Source organism: Aulonocara sp. 'chitande type north' Nkhata Bay, linkage group LG6 (assembly GCF_057382095.1).
Source record: "Aulonocara sp. 'chitande type north' Nkhata Bay isolate Kocher_YH1m ecotype deep benthic linkage group LG6, A_spYH_male_GT1.1, whole genome shotgun sequence".
NCBI classification, from domain to species: Eukaryota; Metazoa; Chordata; class Actinopteri; order Cichliformes; family Cichlidae; genus Aulonocara; species Aulonocara sp. 'chitande type north' Nkhata Bay.
In genome coordinates, this window is record NC_141349.1 from 32651742 (window position 1) to 32671759 (window position 20018).

General features: G+C 39.6%; 1 protein-coding gene, 2 non-coding genes and 1 pseudogene across 4 annotated transcripts in view; 3 read left to right on the forward strand and 1 right to left on the reverse strand.

The window, feature by feature from the left end:
- vps37a (VPS37A subunit of ESCRT-I) overlaps window positions 1-19887 on the forward strand; it is a 33262-nt gene extending 13375 nt beyond the window's left edge. Inside the window, exons 2-13 of one of the 2 annotated variants that reach the window (XM_086296358.1) lie at window positions 9450-9596; window positions 10931-11005; window positions 12258-12375; window positions 13168-13271; window positions 13484-13697; window positions 14397-14467; window positions 15561-15688; window positions 15778-15836; window positions 16230-16298; window positions 17297-17440; window positions 18123-18211; window positions 18386-19887. In XM_086296358.1, coding sequence (XP_086152484.1) covers window positions 9487-9596; window positions 10931-11005; window positions 12258-12375; window positions 13168-13271; window positions 13484-13697; window positions 14397-14467; window positions 15561-15688; window positions 15778-15836; window positions 16230-16298; window positions 17297-17440; window positions 18123-18203 — 1173 coding nt within the window. In that variant the 5' untranslated portion in view covers window positions 9450-9486 and the 3' untranslated portion in view covers window positions 18204-18211; window positions 18386-19887. Of the gene's footprint in view, window positions 1-9115; window positions 9597-10930; window positions 11006-12257; window positions 12376-13167; window positions 13272-13483; window positions 13698-14396; window positions 14468-15560; window positions 15689-15777; window positions 15837-16229; window positions 16299-17296; window positions 17441-18122; window positions 18212-18385 lie in introns of those variants that run through there. The other variant, XM_086296357.1, reaches the window with a different exon arrangement.
- Window positions 138-266, reverse strand: LOC147328176 (small nucleolar RNA U3; annotated as a pseudogene).
- Window positions 611-824, forward strand: LOC147328177 (small nucleolar RNA U3). Its single transcript, XR_015130067.1, has one exon. It is a non-coding gene; the product is annotated as a small nucleolar RNA U3 (small nucleolar RNA).
- Window positions 6110-6315, forward strand: LOC147328178 (small nucleolar RNA U3). Its single transcript, XR_015130073.1, has one exon. It is a non-coding gene; the product is annotated as a small nucleolar RNA U3 (small nucleolar RNA).
- Window positions 19888-20018: the final 131 nt, after the last annotated feature.

The following is a 20018-nucleotide window of genomic DNA, read 5'->3' on the forward strand; positions in this document are numbered from 1 at the left end:
CAGTTCATATAGAGACTTTCGACAAGTTTTTTTTTCTGATTTGTTAATACAGCAACTACTCTGCTTACATATGAAGGGGCTTGCATGGGATGGCTGAACCTGTGTTTTCTGTGGTTAAAGCATTGTCTAATAACAACTCAGATCATATTCTCTTCATCAAAGCTCAAAAAAGGAAACATCGCAGCTAATTATGTCAAGTCAATACGCGCTAGAAACACAATCCTTAAATCAAAAACTATAGAAACAATCCCTAAAAGTACAGTCTTAGCTAAGCAATGCCCAGAAAGAGCTAGTGATTCCCAGGACAGTCACTCTCACTAATGGTTTGCCTCAGCTGTCAAAACTGGTCAAACAGTAACATCAGCTCAGATAATGAGACGTAAATGCAGTTTGAAATTTGGTTCTATGTATGTTGTGTGCTGTTCTATGTAAAATGTGTCCTTTGTCAGCACCTCGAGGTGCGGCAGAGGTTGGCACCCTAGACACTCATAACTCATAACAAACAGACAAACAGTAACATTAGATAATAAGACGATTTCTAAAAGATCAACACCCTGAGTGAGAATAATTGTACTGAGAGTGACTTGTTGTTTCCATCCTCAGTTGTGCTAAGACTATACTTTCAGGGATCATTTCTTTAGTTTTTGACTTGAGGAATGTGTTTCTAGCGTGTATGGTCTCGCTAACCACGATGATGAGTTGTGATATTCTCTTTTGAGCATGAAGCTGATGGAGTAGTGTTGTACTGCACACGTTCTCTGTCATGGATGATTGCTTATTGCTCTACTGTAGAGCAGTGAGAAAGGGAATATGTTCAGAGTGGTTCTAGAATAATTAAAGAATAAAACAAAAGTGTGTTTTTGTTTTTTTGGTTTGGTGATTACTTCCACATAGGTAGTTATGTGCTTTGGTCACAATCTAAGACGGTGTGACATTTAATGGTCATGTGAACAACTGCATCTGAAATGTGCGCTATTTATGATTTTGGGTCATTTTCAAATTTTAACTTTCTGGAAAACGATCACAGTAATGGCAGCAACAGATTTTGGATTGAGTAAATGGTATTATATTAAAATACTTTTACCGAGCATCAAGGCTCTCAAAACTGGATTTAAATGTTACGTAATCAACTTTAAAAGCAGCTTCATCTGAGCTAATGTTGCTGTAGTTACGTACAACAGTGATAATTCATTAACTTCTCATTAACTCAAGACTTTGGCCATGTTTGACAGCTGAGGCAAACTATGAGTGAGAGTAGTCCTGGGAATCGCTAGCTCTTTCTGCCCGCAGTTTTTCTAAGGCTATACTTTGAAGGATCATTCCTGTGTGATTCTTACTCTGAATCTGAATAAGTACGCGGGACCACTGTGTGCGGTAAGACCATCTCTTTTACTTCCTGTATTACCATCTACCGGCATGCATTGCCAGTGCGTAACACGTAATTACACAATCAAACAGTGAACACATACTGCCCATACAACAAATGTACCAGAGACAATTATGAATACACCACATCTCCCCTTTTAAACAAAAACAGAATATTCCTTTTCTCAGGACAGAACTTCTCTTTTTCAAAGCCATACAAGAACATCTGGCAAACAATCTGCATTACATTTTTAACCTTTTGTTTTTGTTTTCTTGTTCTTTTCTTTTCTTAACAACTCTTTTTAGCTTTATTTTACTGTGCTCTACAAAACCCTTATAACACAGTTACATAACAACAACCTTTTTTTTTTTTCTTACAGATCTAACTTTTTAGGTTTAACTATTGGCCTCCCTGACTTGGTTCTGACCACATCAGTGTTAACAGGTGTAGCAGGGATCACACTGGGTGTTTGAGGCTTCTGCAACACAGGCACATTAGCAGGTTCATGCACAGGTGAACTTAAAGGAATCAAATGCACACGATTACGCCTCACAGTCCCTTGTGGTAACTCCACTGTGTATGATCGGGGTGTAGAGTGATTTTGGATAACAGTGCCTGTAGTTTTGACATCAGTCACCCAAACTTGCTCTCCTGGGGACAGGCTGCATAAAGGTTTTGCGCGGTGGCGCCTGTTGAAGTTTGCCATGTCCATCATCCTCTTCTCCCTTTCCTTTCGAGCGAGCAGTGCGTTGTCCGGCAGTGTGGGCTCCAGCTGCGATGGAAGCATCGGCAGTGTGGTTCGCAGACGTCTGCCCATTAAAAGCTCTGCAGGGCTGTATCCGGACTGCAGTGGTGTAGCTCTATAGGCAAGAAGAGCTAGATAAGGATCAGCTGCTTTTTTCAGAAGATTTTTTACAGTCTGCACAGCACGTTCTGCTTCTCCGTTACTTTGCGGAAACTTGGGACTGCTTGTGATGTGTTTGAAGCCGTATGCTGCTGCAAAGTCTGTAAAGATTTGACCTGAATACTGTGGCCCATTATCAGACATGAGGACCTCTGGGATGCCGTGACGGGCAAAGAAAGATTTCAGGTGAGTAATGACGTCGTTTGATTTTGTCCTGTTTAACAAAGCAATCTCAACAAATCTAGAGTGATAGTCAACAGCGAGAAGGTAAGTTTTCCCTCCCAGCTCGAAAAGATCTGTGCCCACTCTCTGCCATGGGTGGGCAGGGTATTCTGTTGGCATGAGTGGCTCACTGTTATTGTGTCTTTCTTGAATACACGTTTTGCACTTGAGCACCATCTCAGAGATTTGTTGACTCAGCCCGGGCCACCACACTGTTTGGCGTGCACGAGCTTTACATTTTACAACACCTTGATGTCCTTCGTGTAGTTTTTCCAGCACCTCGTTTCTCATTGCTGAAGGAATGACAAGCCGTGTGTCTTTTAACAAAAGGCCGTCTTCAACAGTGAGCGTGGCTCGGTCAGGCCAGTAATTTCGCAGTAAAGGCTCTTGTTTTGCATGTTCTGGCCAGCCTTCGGTGCACATGTCCATGACGCGAGCACACACACTGTCGCTTTTCAGTTGTTCCTTCAGTGTTTGCATATATGATGAACTGACAGGCATGTTTGCTACAATACTGTCGACATATATGTCTGTGCTTTCCATTAGCTCTTTGTCTGACAGGTTCATTGGTTTTTTCAGAGGTGAGCGGGACAAAGTATCTGCTGTCCAGAGCGATTTCCCTGGGGCGTACTGCACAGTGTACGAGTAACGCATGAGTCTCATTCTGAATCGCTGGATCCTGGGTGGCAAGAGATCCAGAGCTTGTCCTCCCAGTAAGGAAACGAGAGGTTTGTGGTCCGTTTCAAGACAAAAATGTTTACCAATCAGGAAATCACGAAAACGCTCACACGCCCATGTAGATGCCAGTGCCTCTTTTTCCACTTGTGCGTATCGTTGTTCTGTAGGAGAAAGGGACCTCGATGCATACGCCACTGGTCGCCATCCTTCTTCCCACAGCTGCAAAAGAACACCTCCGAGACCATAGGATGAAGCATCTGCTGATACTTTAATGTCTCTGTTGGGGTCATACATTGCGAGCACTGGGGGTGAGGTCAGGGCATCTCGTAATGTTTTGAAAGCTCTCACTTGGTCAGTTCCCCAATACCATGCGTTCTTTTTGGAAAGAAGATCTCGCAGGGCTTTGTCTTTTTCAGCTAAATGGGGGATGAACTTGCCCACTTGATTCACCATGCCCAGAAAACTGCGCAACTCTGACACATTAGTTGGCTCTGTCATTTCTGTAATTGCCTCCGTTTTCTTCGGGTCAGGACTGATTCCTGTATCCGCTATGATGTGACCCAAGAAAGCAACCTTGCTCTGGGAGAGCTCGCATTTTTCAACATTCAGCGTTATGCCTGCTTTTTCCAGTCTTTGCAGTGTAGCATGGAGACGGGAATCGTGCTCCTGATGGTTACGTCCCCACACCAACACATCGTCAATGTGACACACCACTCCTTCGAGACCCTCGATGACCTCCGCCATCATGCGCTGAAAGTGTTCGGGCGCTGAGTTGATCCCAAACGGTAGGCGGTTAAAGTGGAACCGCCCAAAGGGTGTGATGAAGGTGGTGAGTTTGGCAGACTCATCGGACAGGGGAATCTGCCAGAAGCCCATGTTGGCATCCAGTTTGCTAAACACTTTGGCTCCTGCGAGCATTCCGAGACTTTGTTCAACCGATGGCAGCACATATTTTTCCCTGCACACATACTCATTTAGTCCGGTAAAGTCTACGCAAAGTCTTAGCCTAGGGCTGTTTTTCTTTGGAACAACAACCATGCCGGCACACCAATCCGTTGGTTCCTCAACTCGGGTAATGACACCAAGCTCTTCCATTCGTTGGAGTTCCTCTTTTACCCTTCCCATCAGAGGCAGAGGAAGCCTTCGCGGAGTTTTGAGTGAGTACGGCACAGCATTCGGTTTGAGTTTAATGTGATAGGCCCGCTGCACTTTCCCTAGACCATTGCAAAGTTTAGGGTAAGTAGTCTTCAGAGTGTCCATTGAAACCGCGTCAACTCGCACCAGCAGGCCAAGAGCTGTAATGGCGGGCAGGCCTAGCAGTGGAGTGCTCAGGTTTCTTACAACATAGACCTTCTCTGTTGTCTGTTTCGCTCCGTAGTTGAGCTGTAGCTTTGTAAAACCTGCAACGTCCAGTGGTGTTTTTCCAGGGCCTAACAAAGGTTTTTCTGGCTGCTGGAGAACTGGTCTGTGTTCGTTAGCAAAAATCTTTGATAAGTCCGAGTCAGCTATTACAGTCACATCTGCTCCAGTATCCAGTTTGAAAGTGATTTTTGCATCTTTCACTTGTATGTTGGCTGTCCACGCCTGGCCGTCACTGGAAACTGAGCCTAGGAAGAAACCTTGCTCCTCTTCCTCCTCAATACTTTGCACTGTCTTGCTTTGTCTGCAGACTCGCTGGTAGTGACCTTTTTTTCCACATAAATGACATTTTGCATCATTTGCTGGGCACTCAGGTTTCGGATGTGGAGAGCCTCCGCACTTGTAGCATTTGTTACTTTGTCTCTTGCTATATTGCTGTTGTGTTTTGACAGTTTTATTTTTGAACATGTTGAACTTTGTTTTGTCGTGCTTTTGTATCACTCTGTCAACTGTTTTCGCATTTACATGCATTACATTTGTTTCACTTCTCAAAGCTGACTGTTGCTTTTTGATTTCTTCTGACTGCCTGGCCATATTTATAGCTTTATCCAAGTCCAAGTCTTTTTCCATCTGCATGCGCTCAGACAGCCTCGTGTCGGCCAAGCCCACTACTATTCTGTCTCTTATCAGCTCATCGTGGAGCGGTCCGTAGTTACAGTGCTCTGCTAATGCATGCAAGGCAGTCACGAATGCATCAACAGTCTCATTCGGCTCTTGTTTGCGCATATTAAAACGTGCGCGCTCATAAACAACATTTTTCCTGACAATGAAAAAGTTGTGGAAGCTATCTCTCACTTTAGCATAGTCCCGTTGGTCTACATCACTTAACTTTAGTCCTCTCAGGACGTCATCCGCTTCGTCTCCCATACAATATATGAGAGTGTTCACTTGATTTTCCTCCGAGCTCGCAGACAGATTACTTGCCTGACGGAATCTCTCGAAGCGACGGACCCATCTTGTCCATTCGTGTGGTTTGGAAAAATCAAAGGGCTCCGGTGGTTGGATGCTAAACGTAGCGCTGGGAGTGCTAGCCGCGGTGCTAACTCCTGCCCTCGGACGATCGTCTACGTCGTCATTCGGCATTTTGTTTCCACCTTCCCCTTCTCCTCACACTCGGCAGATGTATGGAGTCTTACGAGTCACACAGCACTTCTGACACCATGTGTGATTCTTACTCTGAATCTGAATAAGTACGCGGGACCACTGTGTGCGGTAAGACCATCTCTTTTACTTCCTGTATTACCATCTACCGGCATGCATTGCCAGTGCGTAACACGTAATTACACAATCAAACAGTGAACACATACTGCCCATACAACAAATGTACCAGAGACAATTATGAATACACCACAACTTTAAAAGCAGCTTCATCTGAGCTAATGTTGCTGTAGTTACGTACAACAGTGATAATTCATTAACTTCTCATTAACTCAAGACTTTGGCCATGTTTGACAGCTGAGGCAAACTATGAGTGAGAGTAGTCCTGGGAATCGCTAGCTCTTTCTGCCCGCAGTTTTTCTAAGGCTATACTTTGAAGGATCATTCCTATGGTGTTTTATTTGATGTGTTTGTAGAGTGTATGGTCTTGCAAACCAACATGGTTTGCTATGATATTTCCATTGAAGTATGAAGCTGACAAACAGTCATGATTCTGTCATGTGTTTTTTGTCATTCATGATTGTTCTGTGCTTCTTTACAGAATTGAAGTGAGTATGATCTGAGTCGTTTTAAGAAAGCTGAAGAGGAAAACATTGTGTAACTGTTTTTCCAGACACTTGCCCTTTACTAATACCTGAAAAGTCATATGTGACTTCTGAGTTATTTAAATAAGACAGGCATTGAATTTATATTTTTGCAGAAACTTTTAGCCTTCAAAGTCTAAAATGCTTTACATGTTCTGCTGGGCTTTTGTTGAAAGTGTGTTGAATTTCTGTACTGTTTGTTTGGAAATGCCTCTGAGGGACAGAAAAAGGCAATTAGAAAGACAGTAATGATAGCAAGTAAGTTGCTGGGAATTGCATTACCAAGCCTAGAAAGCATTTACAGGGACTGTGTATGAAGTAAAGCAAAATAATATTGTGAGTGAACCATCCACTTGTCTCTTTTAAACTGATGCCATCTCCATGGTTTTATCATCCCCTTTTGTTGACAAAACAAAAACAGGTCCAAATGATCTTTTACTCCTATCAAATTTTTGAACACGAACAACATAAATGTTTCCAAATTGGTGTTGCCAAAAAATATTTTTATCAGTAGATTGATCTTGCTTTTGTGAAAGTTATAGTTCAAAGTAGTTTTGATGAAGGGAATATGGTCTGAGTGGTCATAGAAAGGATTTAAAGATAAAAATAGTTTCAAGTGCTTAAAGCTCCGGTTTTTATCACAAGGGCTAAAAACACAGATGGTTGTCTCTTCTGGGCAAAAAGCAACTGTTTTAAATAATTTCACTTTGCCTTGTTATGGAGCATAAAGGAAGGAAATATGTTTTAAAGAAGGTTGGCTTTGGTTTTACAATTTCGTACTTTAAATGCACTTTAGTTTAAATCCAAACTTTTGAGCAAATGTTTGAGATAAAAATGTTTCAAAAGTATGTGATAAGAAGTGTTACATGTTCACCATGAATCGTGATCTTGGGGTGGGGGATCCAGCATGCCTTGGCCTTCTGCCCTGTATTTGATTCCCATATTTTAAGAAAAAAAATATATGCCATGTTTGCTTGAATGGTTGGTAATTGTGTTGCATTATAATATGTATTAAATTATCTTTAAGAAACTGAAAGTTGATGGGCATACTCAAGAATTAACTTAAAGTTATGTTGACTTAGTTATGCTAGGACTGATAAGTACAATAATTTTTATCGTCACTATATATATACAGTGGAACTGGATGCAGTATTGTCAGTGCAAAGAATAAAATCTAAACTGTACACCTGACTATGATCAGTTGTGAGATAAATTATTGGGATATTTTTCAACCACCTTTGAAAACCTCTTTGAGTTTTGGAGTTTTTTGGAGTGTTTTGGTTTTTTAATATACTTTATGTCAACTTTAAAAATCATCATCATCATCATTTAGCAAATCACTAGGATCAAAACCCTCCCGGTACTCCTGTTGACTTTCTTCATCTCCCTGATATTTATTTGTTAACCTCTTCTTTTGAATACTTTCCTGCATTTCCATATTCACCGCAAAGCCTCCTTGTCTTCTTTTCTCTATCCAGAGAAAATACCAAAAACCATTTTGACAATTTCCTTCACCACTTCAGCTCTACCACTTCCAGATATCTGGGAACTCTTCCCTACCACCCAGAGCCTGTGACAATTTTTCCCTGTGCAACGTTATTCCTTCTTAAGCTTCCACTATTAAATCCTTGTGTCTGCCTTCACTTGCTACTTCTTCTTGATTTCTCAAGTCATCCTACAGACTACCATCAAATTCTGCCTATCTACATTCTCACATTGCAGCTGCCTATTTCTTTCAGATTCCTTTTTAGCTACAGGTTTCTTGTTAGACTCAGAAATAACTGACAAAAAAGGGAGAAGACCAATGGTGAAATTGCTACTTTCTTCACACTTTAGAAGAATATGCATCCTAGAGGATGGTCAAAAGAGCTTGCAAAGAAAAGCATCTGGACTTCTTTAAGTTACTTGAAGACATTTCACCTCTCATCCGAGAAGCTTCTTCAGTTCTAAGGTCAAATGGTGGGAGTCCCAGATATAAACCTAGTGGGAGTAACCCCCATAGATGGACATAGATGGCTTCTTTCAGAGGAGTGAAAGAAGCCATCTATGTCCACTGTGAGCGACCATCTTTGAACAGAGGCGGTGGTTTACGACACCAACTCTCTGCCATCTATAATCCAGTTTTGAGATCCCTTCCCAGACGCCTTAACGCCCACTTACATCCTGGGCCATCTGACCTCAGGAATTCGCATGATAAGGTGGGGCCAGGTTTCACAATGAACTCACCCGAAACTCTGGCTGATGGGGACCCACACCCAGTTTCACACCTTAGCTCAGGCGATTAGAGGATCATCAGGGGGTCCTTTTGTCCCTCTGTGGGGGGGTCACTCCCACTAGGTTTATATCTGGGACTCTCCACCATTTGACCTTAGAACTGAAGTAGCTTCTCGGATGAGAGGTGAAACGTCTTCAAGCAACTTAAAGAAGTCCAGACGCTTTTCTTTGCAAGCTCTTTTGACTACGATGACCTGGATGACTGAGAACCTTCACAGACATCCTAGAGGATGGATTTTAAAAACAAAAATTTGGAACAATATCTGAATGTGTGGGACAAGTGATAAAAATGTAGTGGAGTCCTACATAAAGAGGGACCCATGCTCACCCTAAAACGTTTTAACACCCACAAAATTATTATCATTTATGTTACTAAAAAATTGCATTTTTAAAATGGTTTTGCTGCTTTATTCTTAAATCTCATATAGTTTATTATAAGGTCCAATCCCCAAAAATATGTTATTCTCATATTTTATTGTGAAAAAAGGTTGAAAACAGGAAGTTGCGCTCTACGTAGGCGTTTGCGTGACGTAACACGTAAATAAGTTGATCAAGCTGTTATTAGCTAGGTTGTTTTCTTCCTTTAGCCTTAATCTCTCGCATGATATTAATGACTGGGTGACATTTACACACAGCTCTTGGGAGATAAACCGGAACTGACACTTTAACCAACAAATGAGGATATGCCATCCGACTTTGTAACATATACAGAAAGTACACCTTGTGAGGACGAGAAACCGAGAGTCAAACAGCTAACAGCGGCCAGCGCCGCAAATCTCCACACCGTGTACCGCTCATGCTGACTTTCTCTTCCATTTCTTCTTCGTTTTTACTCGGCCTTTAGATTCGCCAAGTCCGGTCAGTGGTTTCTCCAGAAGAGAATGAACTGGTTTTTCCCAACCTCCAAAGGCTCTGGATCTCTCCCTCCTCTGAACAGCTTACAGCAACAGAGACAGCGGCAGATCGAGTCCCTAAAAGCTGCCCACCCGAGGTAATAACGATCCGTCACCCCAAAACCCGACCCGTGAGATTGTTTTATGGTCACCACGATGTTTCCTGAACATTTTAATGGGGTTAAATAGAAAACACCCTCACTCAGTTTACCAACACACCTGCTGTTTACTTCTCAGAGCTAGCTACTTCTCATAGTTAAGTTAAAAGTACCTCATGCTAGCAACCAACTTTTCGTTTATTATCGACCACATTTATCCCATCTGTTCTCTAAATATTCAAATTATGTAATACTATTTTAGGTAAACCCACTTTTGTGAAGCCCCTTAGTCTGGTTTGTAAGCTAATCTTGCTAGCCTTTTCTCATGGCTAATTAGCGCGTGCTATGTTAGCATTAAATGACAGGGTCTATTTTTAGGGCTCGTGGCTGAACATGTCCTGTGGTCATGTGTTTGCCATGCATGTAGTTTTAAAATGAGCTTGTTACTGAGAAGTGGAGATTAAAGTATTAGCCTTTGTTTATCAACGAATGTTTCCAGCGTAAGCCACCATAAACCCACTGTTGTGGTTCATTTCTTGAGGAGTCACAGTCTTCTATCTCCTAATGCGAATTATGCCACGTGTCTGACAAAGAAAAGGGATTACACAGTTTCTGAGAAGGAACCAAGCATATCAAATGCAGATCATGTGCTTTTAGATGCTATGGAGCTCTGTTGAATGCTTCTCATATGATGACACTGATGTTACTAGGTGTAAGGTTAAGGTTTTCTACACGCTGCTTTGACATGGTAATTGATTTTTTGGGGTGCTGACTGTTTAAACCCCTTATATTGACTTCCGGACCAACTTCAACATGAACCTTCTTTGCCCTATTTTTTCAAGTTGTGATTTTATAAACAGTGTGGCATTACAATTATTCCATCATTTCACTGGTGCAGTTTATCTGGTGAAACTGCAGTTATTCAGATAAATAGTGGTATCAGCAGCATTAGAGGCAGTGGAAGGGAAAGTTCATTATTATCAGACACTGACAGACACTTGTGTGTGATTTTAAAACCTAACATGTCAAGTGTATTAATTGCTCTTTTTTGTGAAACAACTTTTTTTTCCTACCTTTTCCCCAGCGATCAACTACTAAGTACCATAAATAGATTGCATTTACTTATTCATGAAAACTATGTTCACCTTCTGTGCCATTTAATCCCTCACCGACAGAATTTGTTGGGTGAGGATAAATACTGAATCTATCATTTGCTCTTCAAACTAGCAGAATTTCATAAACCTTGACCTTAGGTGTATAATTCTTCTTTTGCATCTTCTTTTGATTGCATGTTGATAAATCTTCAAATTTCTGGCCCTGTTCCTGTTTTACAGCCTTGCAGAAATCCAGAAGGATGTGGAATACAGAATACCATTCACAGTCAACAATTCAACCATTAGTGTTAACATGTGAGTACATTTATACACCTACCAGGTGGGGTCAAAAAGTTCTAATTGTATGGCTGTGAAAACAAAGAGCCTTACCTAAGCTCACATTGGAGGTCATTTTCTCATATACATCTGGCTGCTTTTTTTTTTTAGATCTCTCACTACTATCATTATATTCTCTTGCATTTCTGCTTGGTTTTTATTTTCAGTAATTGCATTGAACTTTGCACTGGGAGTCTCACACCATTGGGTAATGATAATAGCATCTCATGTACCGCATTGCCTTCAGGCTTGGAGACTGTGGACTGCAAACTGCTGTATTGTTGCCAGAGCCTGTTATAACCAGCCGTGTTTTTTCAGATGAAATTTGGGTCAGTTTAAAAGAGTGGTCAGAATGGGAATAATAGCAGCCATGCTGGAGGCTGCTTAAACATACCCAGCATTATGACTGTCAACATGGGTTAGGCCAAAAAGGATTTTGGATTTTATGGGCCTGTTTTCTGAAACTTTTTGTCACACTGCATACAGTAATTTCAGATTATCAACAGACAATGGTTTGTGTGCCTCAAAGTCAGTCTGTACTTACACCACTGATTGAAATCTGACTGTAAATTAATACAAAAGAAGGCTAACATTACACGAGAAACAAGATAGAAATTTTCAGATTTCCACAAAGAAGATGAGACAAGAAAAACTAGTAAAGCCGGTTGAGAACCCAAATATGTGCCATAGGCTCTAATAACTCTCACATTAGGTAGTCAAATGTTTGTGAGAGCTCTTAGGAAAAACCTTTGTCACACATTCACTCCCATTTCTGCTTCTATTTTTGTCACCTATAAAGAAAATATGGGGTTATATAATATATATAATATATGCTTTATAGGTGTGGAGGACTGTCCAATAATTGGTTTGGGTCTGGGTATTTGAGAACTGTATTTGCCATAAACATTTTTTGACAGATGCCACTTTGGCATGTAACAGCAGGTAAACACAGGTCTTACTAATCCCAAGAACAAAATTTATGACACAATAAATACCTACATTTTCAATAATCCTGCTCTTATAAAGTCTGTTTCTTTGTTTATCAGTGAAGTTCTCATTTGCTTCCTGCATAATTGACTTGTTTCCTATTGATTATCAAGTAATGTTTATTGATTATCCAGCAATACTACATCATAACTAGATTATATTATCTGGGCTGTAAATTGTTGATAGTTAAACCCTTTAATGTTAGCTAAGTTAAACACTTCTCTTTTGTTACCCTTCATTTCAGTTTGCTGCCTCCTCAGTTCCCCCAGGAGAAACCAGTGGTTAGTGTCTTTCCCCCTGTTGGTCATCATTTAGTGGACAGCAATAATGGCACTATGATCAAGAGCCCCCTCATCACTAATGTAAGTAGCTTTTGAGAATTAAAGAGGTTTTTTTCAGATCTTAAACAAGAATTATAAATTATGGCATCCTGAATCCATACTTAAAATGACACAGATAACACTTTTTTTGTTTAAAGTGTCATTGCACAAATGTGTGTGTGGTTTTCTTTTTTGTTTCTGTTTTTCAATGATCTGTGTGGAAAAAAAGAGAGAGAGAAACAAAGGGAAGTAAAACGCTGCAAAGTGACAGCATTGCTGTGAAAGCAGCAGGACAAGTTGAAAGATCATTACTCATGGTAGTGTCCAAGATAACTACATTTCTCATCTGACTAAAAGTGAAAGTGAAATAAGTAACTTAAAGTCAGGGGGTTTCCAAGCCTGAGCAGTAGGTCTTCTCACCACCGATCAAATGCTCTGTGTCTTCAACCAAGAAGAATAGTCTAATTCTATTATCCAGTTTACTTGGAAATACGTATATGTAATCCAGTGTTCTAAAGCTATAATACATCATCTGCACACACAAATAAATAAATAGCATACTTTAGAAAGCATCTTGAATGTAACCAAATTTAAAAAAATAATTTAATACATAATTAAATTGATCCAGATAGAGTGGGGAGAGCTGTCGTCGATGCACAGCTGTGCACATAAACCAGGTGTTCATCAGCTGCAAAAACATGTACTTGTTTGCTTTTTTCTGTTTCTTTCATTGGTTCATTGTGAAGTAAATCCACTTATTTTAGGTTCTTCTGTTAATTCATGCTTTAATTTTATCCATGTTACTGTATTTAGTTGTTGTTATATATGTTCTAGTTTGGGATGCACTCAGACCTGGGAAAGGTCATCCAAAGTCTGCTTGACGAGTTCTGGAAAAGTCCTCCCGCCTTGATGTCTAGCGGTCCTTCTGGCTTTCCTTAGTAAGTCTCCTCCTTCTGTCATTGAGAATATAAGACACTTATTTCTCAGTACTTTCTTATGGCATTCTAAGAAAGTTTGTATATTTTTCAAGTGTGGTCTTATTTTAAATATTATTTTAAAGTGGTTCTAAAAAGCAGTTCGATATATTTTTTCCACATCATTTAAACATTGATGTTATGCCTTTCATTCTTTCCTTTTTTCACTGGAGCAGCATGTACAAATCATCAGGTATAGCACCTTACCCCAATCCGGCTTTTCACTTTGGTTCTCGCCACATGGGACCCAGTCAGACACCACCTTCTGGTCCAGCCCCTGCGCCAATGCCTCACCCAGGGGTCGATAGTGCCCTTGGGCCCCCTCGAGCTCCAGCGCCATATGGAATAATTTCTGACCTGCCACTGCCTGTACCTATTGGAGATTCAGAGGTATGCAATTGATGCACAGTGTATAAAAATGGAATGGTAACAGTCAAGCATATAGCAAGCAAAGCATCACCTTCCCCAACCAGATAAAAGCATTGATCAAAAATTTGTAGGTTCCTCCACCTATATCCCAGGTTCTGGACTGCTTCCAGCACAAATTCTGTTTAATAAAGATTGCTTTGTAAATGTAAACATTAGCCGGGCTGGAAGCAACCCACGAATGGTTGAGAAAATGTCACTGATGGGGAAATTGGCCAAATTTAAAGGTAATTTGGTGGAACTCAAGGATGTATTTTACCCCAAACCAGAACTTTTTGTTGAACCTAATCAAGTAGTTTTCAGCACATGAACCTAACCAGAGTTAAACCAAAAGTGAAAACAAAACAAATCAGCGAATGAAGAAAAAATCCAAGCTTGGGAAACAAGCCATGGTGTCCTGCCAACAGATCTACAACTTGCGCTGTCATTAACACTCCATACAACTAATGTGGACTTTCTAGGTCACTCAAATAAAACTTTAATCTCATGCTGGCCAATATTAGTGCCACTAGTGCATGCACATTACACATTACAGGAAGAAGCAGATAGCATCAGACAAAATTACTCAGCGAACTAGCATTGGACAGTCCGACACAGCTCTAGTGTTCAGACATTAATACACTGAAGATTGTGATGTGAATATATAACTTCTGTTTCTTCTAGACTAGACTAAATGGACACGTGTACAAGATGCCTGAGATTCCTGAGTCTTTTCCTGAACTCTGTGACATGAAGTAAAGTATTCCTTAATGATTTCAAATTAAAATGTTTGCACAGTGTGAAATGTTTGTTCGTGACAAACATTATTTCATACCATTATTGATGTATTCAATATCTGTTTATGTAAAGTGATGGAAATAATTATAAATAATGCTGAATTTATAAGTTGCTCACTTACAAAGAAAGCGATAGTGTCTAATTTTTCATTTTAATGGTGAGAGACAGATTATCAACCAGAAAAATCTCCAAAAAGTATTTGGAAAATCTAGAACTATAAAAATCTTGCTCCAGGGGGTGAGCATGATCATGAGAAAGGTGGTGGATCAACCTGAAACTACACGGGAAGAACTTGTTAGTGATCTGAAGACAGAACACCATGTAAGACTCTTGCCATAAATGACTTAAATCTTTCAGCACATGTAGAGGCATGTCCTAAGTTTGTTAGTGAACATCTAAATCAGCGGTCCCCAACCTTTTTTGCACCACGGACCGGTTTATGCCCAACGATATTTTCACGGACCGGCCTTTAAGGTGTCGCGGATAAATACAACAAAATAAAACTAGTAACGGTACTGAAAAAAAGAAGATTTATTCATAACACACGTGAAAAGACCCAGGAAAACAGAGTTAACGATAAAAACGATAACAAAATAACGCTGAAAACCAATAAAAACCCTGAAAACCATACATTTCACACCTGAGCCTCAACTCTCGCGGCCCGGTACCAAACAACTCACGGACCGGTACCGGTCCGAGGCCCGGGGGTTGGGGACCGCTGATCTAAATGATTCAGAACTGGCAGAAAATGCTAGGGCTCAGCTCAACGAGCCGTGTTTGGAGTATGAAATCTGCTGAGTATAACCCAAAGTGCACCAACCCGACAGTCAAGAAGCAGTTAAAACGTTATACGTTGTTTTTTTTCTTCTAAGCGTACACAATGACTTCACTCCATTGAGGGTTTTGGTTAATATTCTGTCTCTATCCATTAAAATGAACCTACAATAAAAGTTACAAGCTTTTCATGTTTTTTGTAAGTGGGCACACACATCAAATAATTACTCTCACATATCTGCCCATTTATCCACTTTTTTCTTTATCCACCCCCAGCCTGACACAGTTGTCAGATATGTCTGAAAACGAAGATGTGTTGCTCAAGTTTTTTGTGAGTTTGCCACAACTGAAACAGGTCACATCTGATAAAGAAGAGTTGGTCAACAGTATACTGGACATGGCCAGTAAGTTCCCCCCCTGTTCTCATAGATGGTCTTGCGAGTCATAGGAAAGTGAAACTCTAATTTAAGTTGGTGTCAATGTGTTTTTGCAGAGAAAAATCTTCAAATGGAGCCACATCTGGAAGGAAAAAGACAAGAGATGCTCTACAAGGTCAGTTCATACGTAATTCCTCTTTGTTTCATAATCAAGTCAAGTCAGTGTATTTATAAGCACATTTTAAAAAATGCAGTTTGACCAACATGCTGTACTAACTGAAAAATAGAAAAGTAATAAATATATACATCAATATAGAAAAATAGAAGATAAGCCACAAAAGCAAAACAACTCAGTCACCGTAAAAAGCTAGGGATTAAAGAGGTGTGTTCAGACAGGTTTTCAAAATGTTAGAGAGGTCAGAATTTGAAAAGGCAGACGGTTTCAGAGTTTAGGCGCAGTAACTGCAAAGGCACGGTCTCCTCTCTGTGTCATACACACATAGCTCACATATTCGTTCATGCCATTGTCCTGCTGCTCATTATGTGTTTTTGTCTCTTGTGCTAACAGTATGAACAGCTGACTCAGATGAAGTCAGCTTTTGAAACAAAGATGCAGAGACAGCACGAACTCAGTGAGGTAAATGGCCACACCAGCACACTCTGGTTTTACATGTAATACATGTTTAGTGCAAATACACGTCTTGAAATGAGAGTTTTGACATTTTCATATGTTTATTCCAATCCTGATTTATCATTTTGTTGATTAAAACTGAGCTTGGGTTGTTTAATATACTGTGTAACTTGTGAATTGTATAACTGTGTAATTGTAGTACTCTTTGTTACTTAACCCTCCTGTTATGTTGCGGGTCAGATTGACCCAGAACAGAAGAGATGTCTCATGTCATCTGCATCACTACAGAAAAAAAAAAATCACAATTATAAAAGAAAATTGTAAAATAATCAATGCTAGTGTTTCTGACACTTTTTGATGAGTAAATTTGCCCCGGGTCAAATTAACCCAGGAGCATAATTGGTGTTCCTGGAAACCAACTTAACAGGAGGGTTAAGCTAAGCTTGATTGACTGCTTAGTTTCCAGAAAACCAAGCACAAAAAGAAAAAGTAAAATATAAGATACAGACTTAATTGGTGACTACATGTCGGTCTGCTACAGTTGTGGTCAGAGGTTTATATACACTCATCAATGACGTGAACGTTGTGGTGATTTTTTTGGCTTTTAATTGACTTTTCCAGGGTTTAATGATTGCACAGCATATATCTTTATTCACTTTAAATAGCAAGTATTGGGTGCATAAGTTTGAATTTCTTTTGAATTTTCTTTAATCCACACAAGGTCAAAAGTATACATTAAAGGCTCAAATATATACATACAGTTACTTTAATCTTTCAGCAGGTTATCCTGAAGATTTTACATTGTCTTTTTACTTGACTTGGCCAATACAAGGTCCCTTCACCGTCAGAAAAAGGATTTGTTTAACAGTACTCATTAGATTGAGCAATACTCTAAAGAAGAGCTTGTAGATATCAACCCAGACATGTTTGCCTGTAAACACTCTTTGATTATTTTGTATTTCATTTATGTTTTGTCTTTGTTTTTTTATTTTACTCCCTACCAGAGTTGCAGTCTAAGCACTCTACAGGCTCGGTTAAAAGTCGCAGCTCACCAGGCAGAGGAGGAGTCTGAGGAGACGGCTGAAAACTTCCTGGAAGGACGCATTGACATTGACGAATTCCTGAACAGCTTCATGGAAAAAAGAACAGTGAGATGCTAACAACAGCAAGAACGACAAAAAAACATTTATACCTAGAATTGGCCAGGAGTCATTTTTATGCTGTTTTTTAATTCATGTTTCATTCATGTTTTGTTATATGAGTCAGAGTTAGCTGGGTTTGATTGAACGATAAAAAATCATTTTTTTGAGTTTTGAATGGGATGCAAACAGGGTGTTAAACCTGTAAGGAACTGGAGAGAGGCTGATGACGGTCATGATAATGACCAATCTATCATGCAAAGCCTACCCGCTGTGTTGACCCCTTGTGGCAAGGGAAAGCTGAAAGTAGCTTCTTTTATTTGTTATCATTGGAGAAAGTAATTAAAAAAACTTATTCAAGAAGTGAAATCTTTGCTTTTGTTGATACTGTTGCATCAGTGGGTAAAAATGATGCCCCGTGGCTGTTCTAGGGTTACGTGTTGGCTTTTTTTAACCTTTTAAAAACTGAACCATGAAATAATTGACAGAGATTTTTAATTGTTTAAAAATAGAGGTTTTATTGAACCTCCTGACACTTTTTAAAAAATTATAGTTTTAATTTGTGCCATATTTACTGCATTTGGCTCTATTGTAATTTATTGTAAATTATTGTTAGGTGTGAATGTTATAGGAAGTACTGCACTTAACATTTTAAGGGGAAACGTCAGATGACTTTGGTTTTGTTTTCCAGCTTTGCCACAGCAGAAGAGCCAAAGAAGAGAAGCTGCAACAGTCCATCAACACACATGGCCCGTTTCCTACCAGTCACTAGATCACAAGGTAGAAGAATCACAGCACAGCACACATTACTTAGTCGCATTGCAGTCACATGTCTGCTTTTACAATGACTGTAATAACCTTTCCTCTTTTTTTTGGAAAGGGAAAAAAAAGGAAATTGTATTTTTTATTCTCATTTATTCATTCTGCTTCTCTCACCATTTCTTTGGTCCTCAGATTCAGTGTTTCTCAGCCAACTGCTGCCAAGTAAAAGGAAAAAGGTATTACAGGGGCCGAAAAGCACACTGGGCACTCATCAGTTTGGAGAAACATGAAGATTTTGATTGCAATGCTGGGCTAAAACAAGAAGCCTATGGTGTCCTGATCCAAGCTTAAAAAACAACAAACAACACAACAAAACAAAGCAAAACACAAAAAAGCAGTTAAAGTTGGATCTTGTGAGAGTAACGTTGAGTCACCACAGAAGGCCAAACCTTGGAGGATGAGTGGCACATGCCTAGATGCTCCAGACACATTACTATGGATTCATCACATTGTGGATAATTTTATTGCACTTTTTTTTCCAGTTTTGACATGGCAGTGATTACAACAAGCTTTGTTTTCTCTTTAGATTTATGTCACGTTGCTCATAAAATCTTGCCTGTTCTTAATCAGGAAGGTTGGAGATGTGAAGAAATTTGGAAGAAAGTACAAGTTGTGTAGTACAGTGCCCCTAATCTTCCATTTTCTTTGCTGTGGGCTAGTTAGTATCACTTAAAAAGTTATTCTGAAATATTGGTGTCTGTACCATACATCTCTGAGATCAGTCCTTGCTTAATCATCCCATTACACTTTACGGAGATGTTGTGCAGCCAGTGCACTTTCAGCGATAATTTGTCCAAGACAGCCATGACTGTCAGTGAGTAAAACAAAGAAAAGAAGCAAGGACTCAACAGTTCGGTCAGGAGACATTTAATTGGGCTGTTAAAATGTAAACTGTGTTTTCAAAGTGGAAAGTGGTTGATTGTTAATCAAGCTGTCAGTTTGAGGAAATCCTAAACACAGCCTGAATATCATTACATAAACATTCATAGTTAAGGTTTCAGATTTTCTATCAGTACTCTGATAATCCCTCAATTTATGTACTGTAAGTTGTAATACATTTGTTTCCAATTCAAAGTTAACGTGAACCAAGCAGACCACATAACATACTGTAAGAGCTGTTTCAGTTGTTAGTTCCTGTATTGTAATTCTGCTTATTGAGGGTCACGTGTTGAAACCAATGCTAACACGATTAGCATTTGTGGTTCTTGTTTTTAGCACTGAAAGCAAATATTTTTCCACTCAGAGGGCAGGTTAAACTACATTAACTCAAATCTGAATACTTCAGTCCCTCTTTTGCTTTTTACATTGATTTAAAAAAAAAATTCTTGATGTAAACATACTGACCACCACTTTTTCCTTATATGCACAGTTATAATCGCCTGAGAAACTGTTTTCTGACACCTGAAACCTCAAACTTGAAATTTCTGCTGAAAAGCCTCAGAAGATGTGGGATAATGTTGAGGAATATTAGTTTAAATGCTGCAGTAAAACTCAATGACATTGGATACTGTATTTAAATAATGTTAATAATAGGCTATATTGTAATCAAACACTCGAGACACCTTGTATTATATGTTCTTATTTAATTTGTTAGAGTAATAAAGCATTTAGAATAAATTCTGTGATCACATTCTTTTTAACATGCCAGCATTGCCTGAAAGCCAGAGGTTCTCAGGGTATCCTTGGGCTGCATGATGTGGAATTTGTTCAATGAACATACAGAGAAATCCCCAACAATCAAATTATCACTAAGTGAACAGCCTCT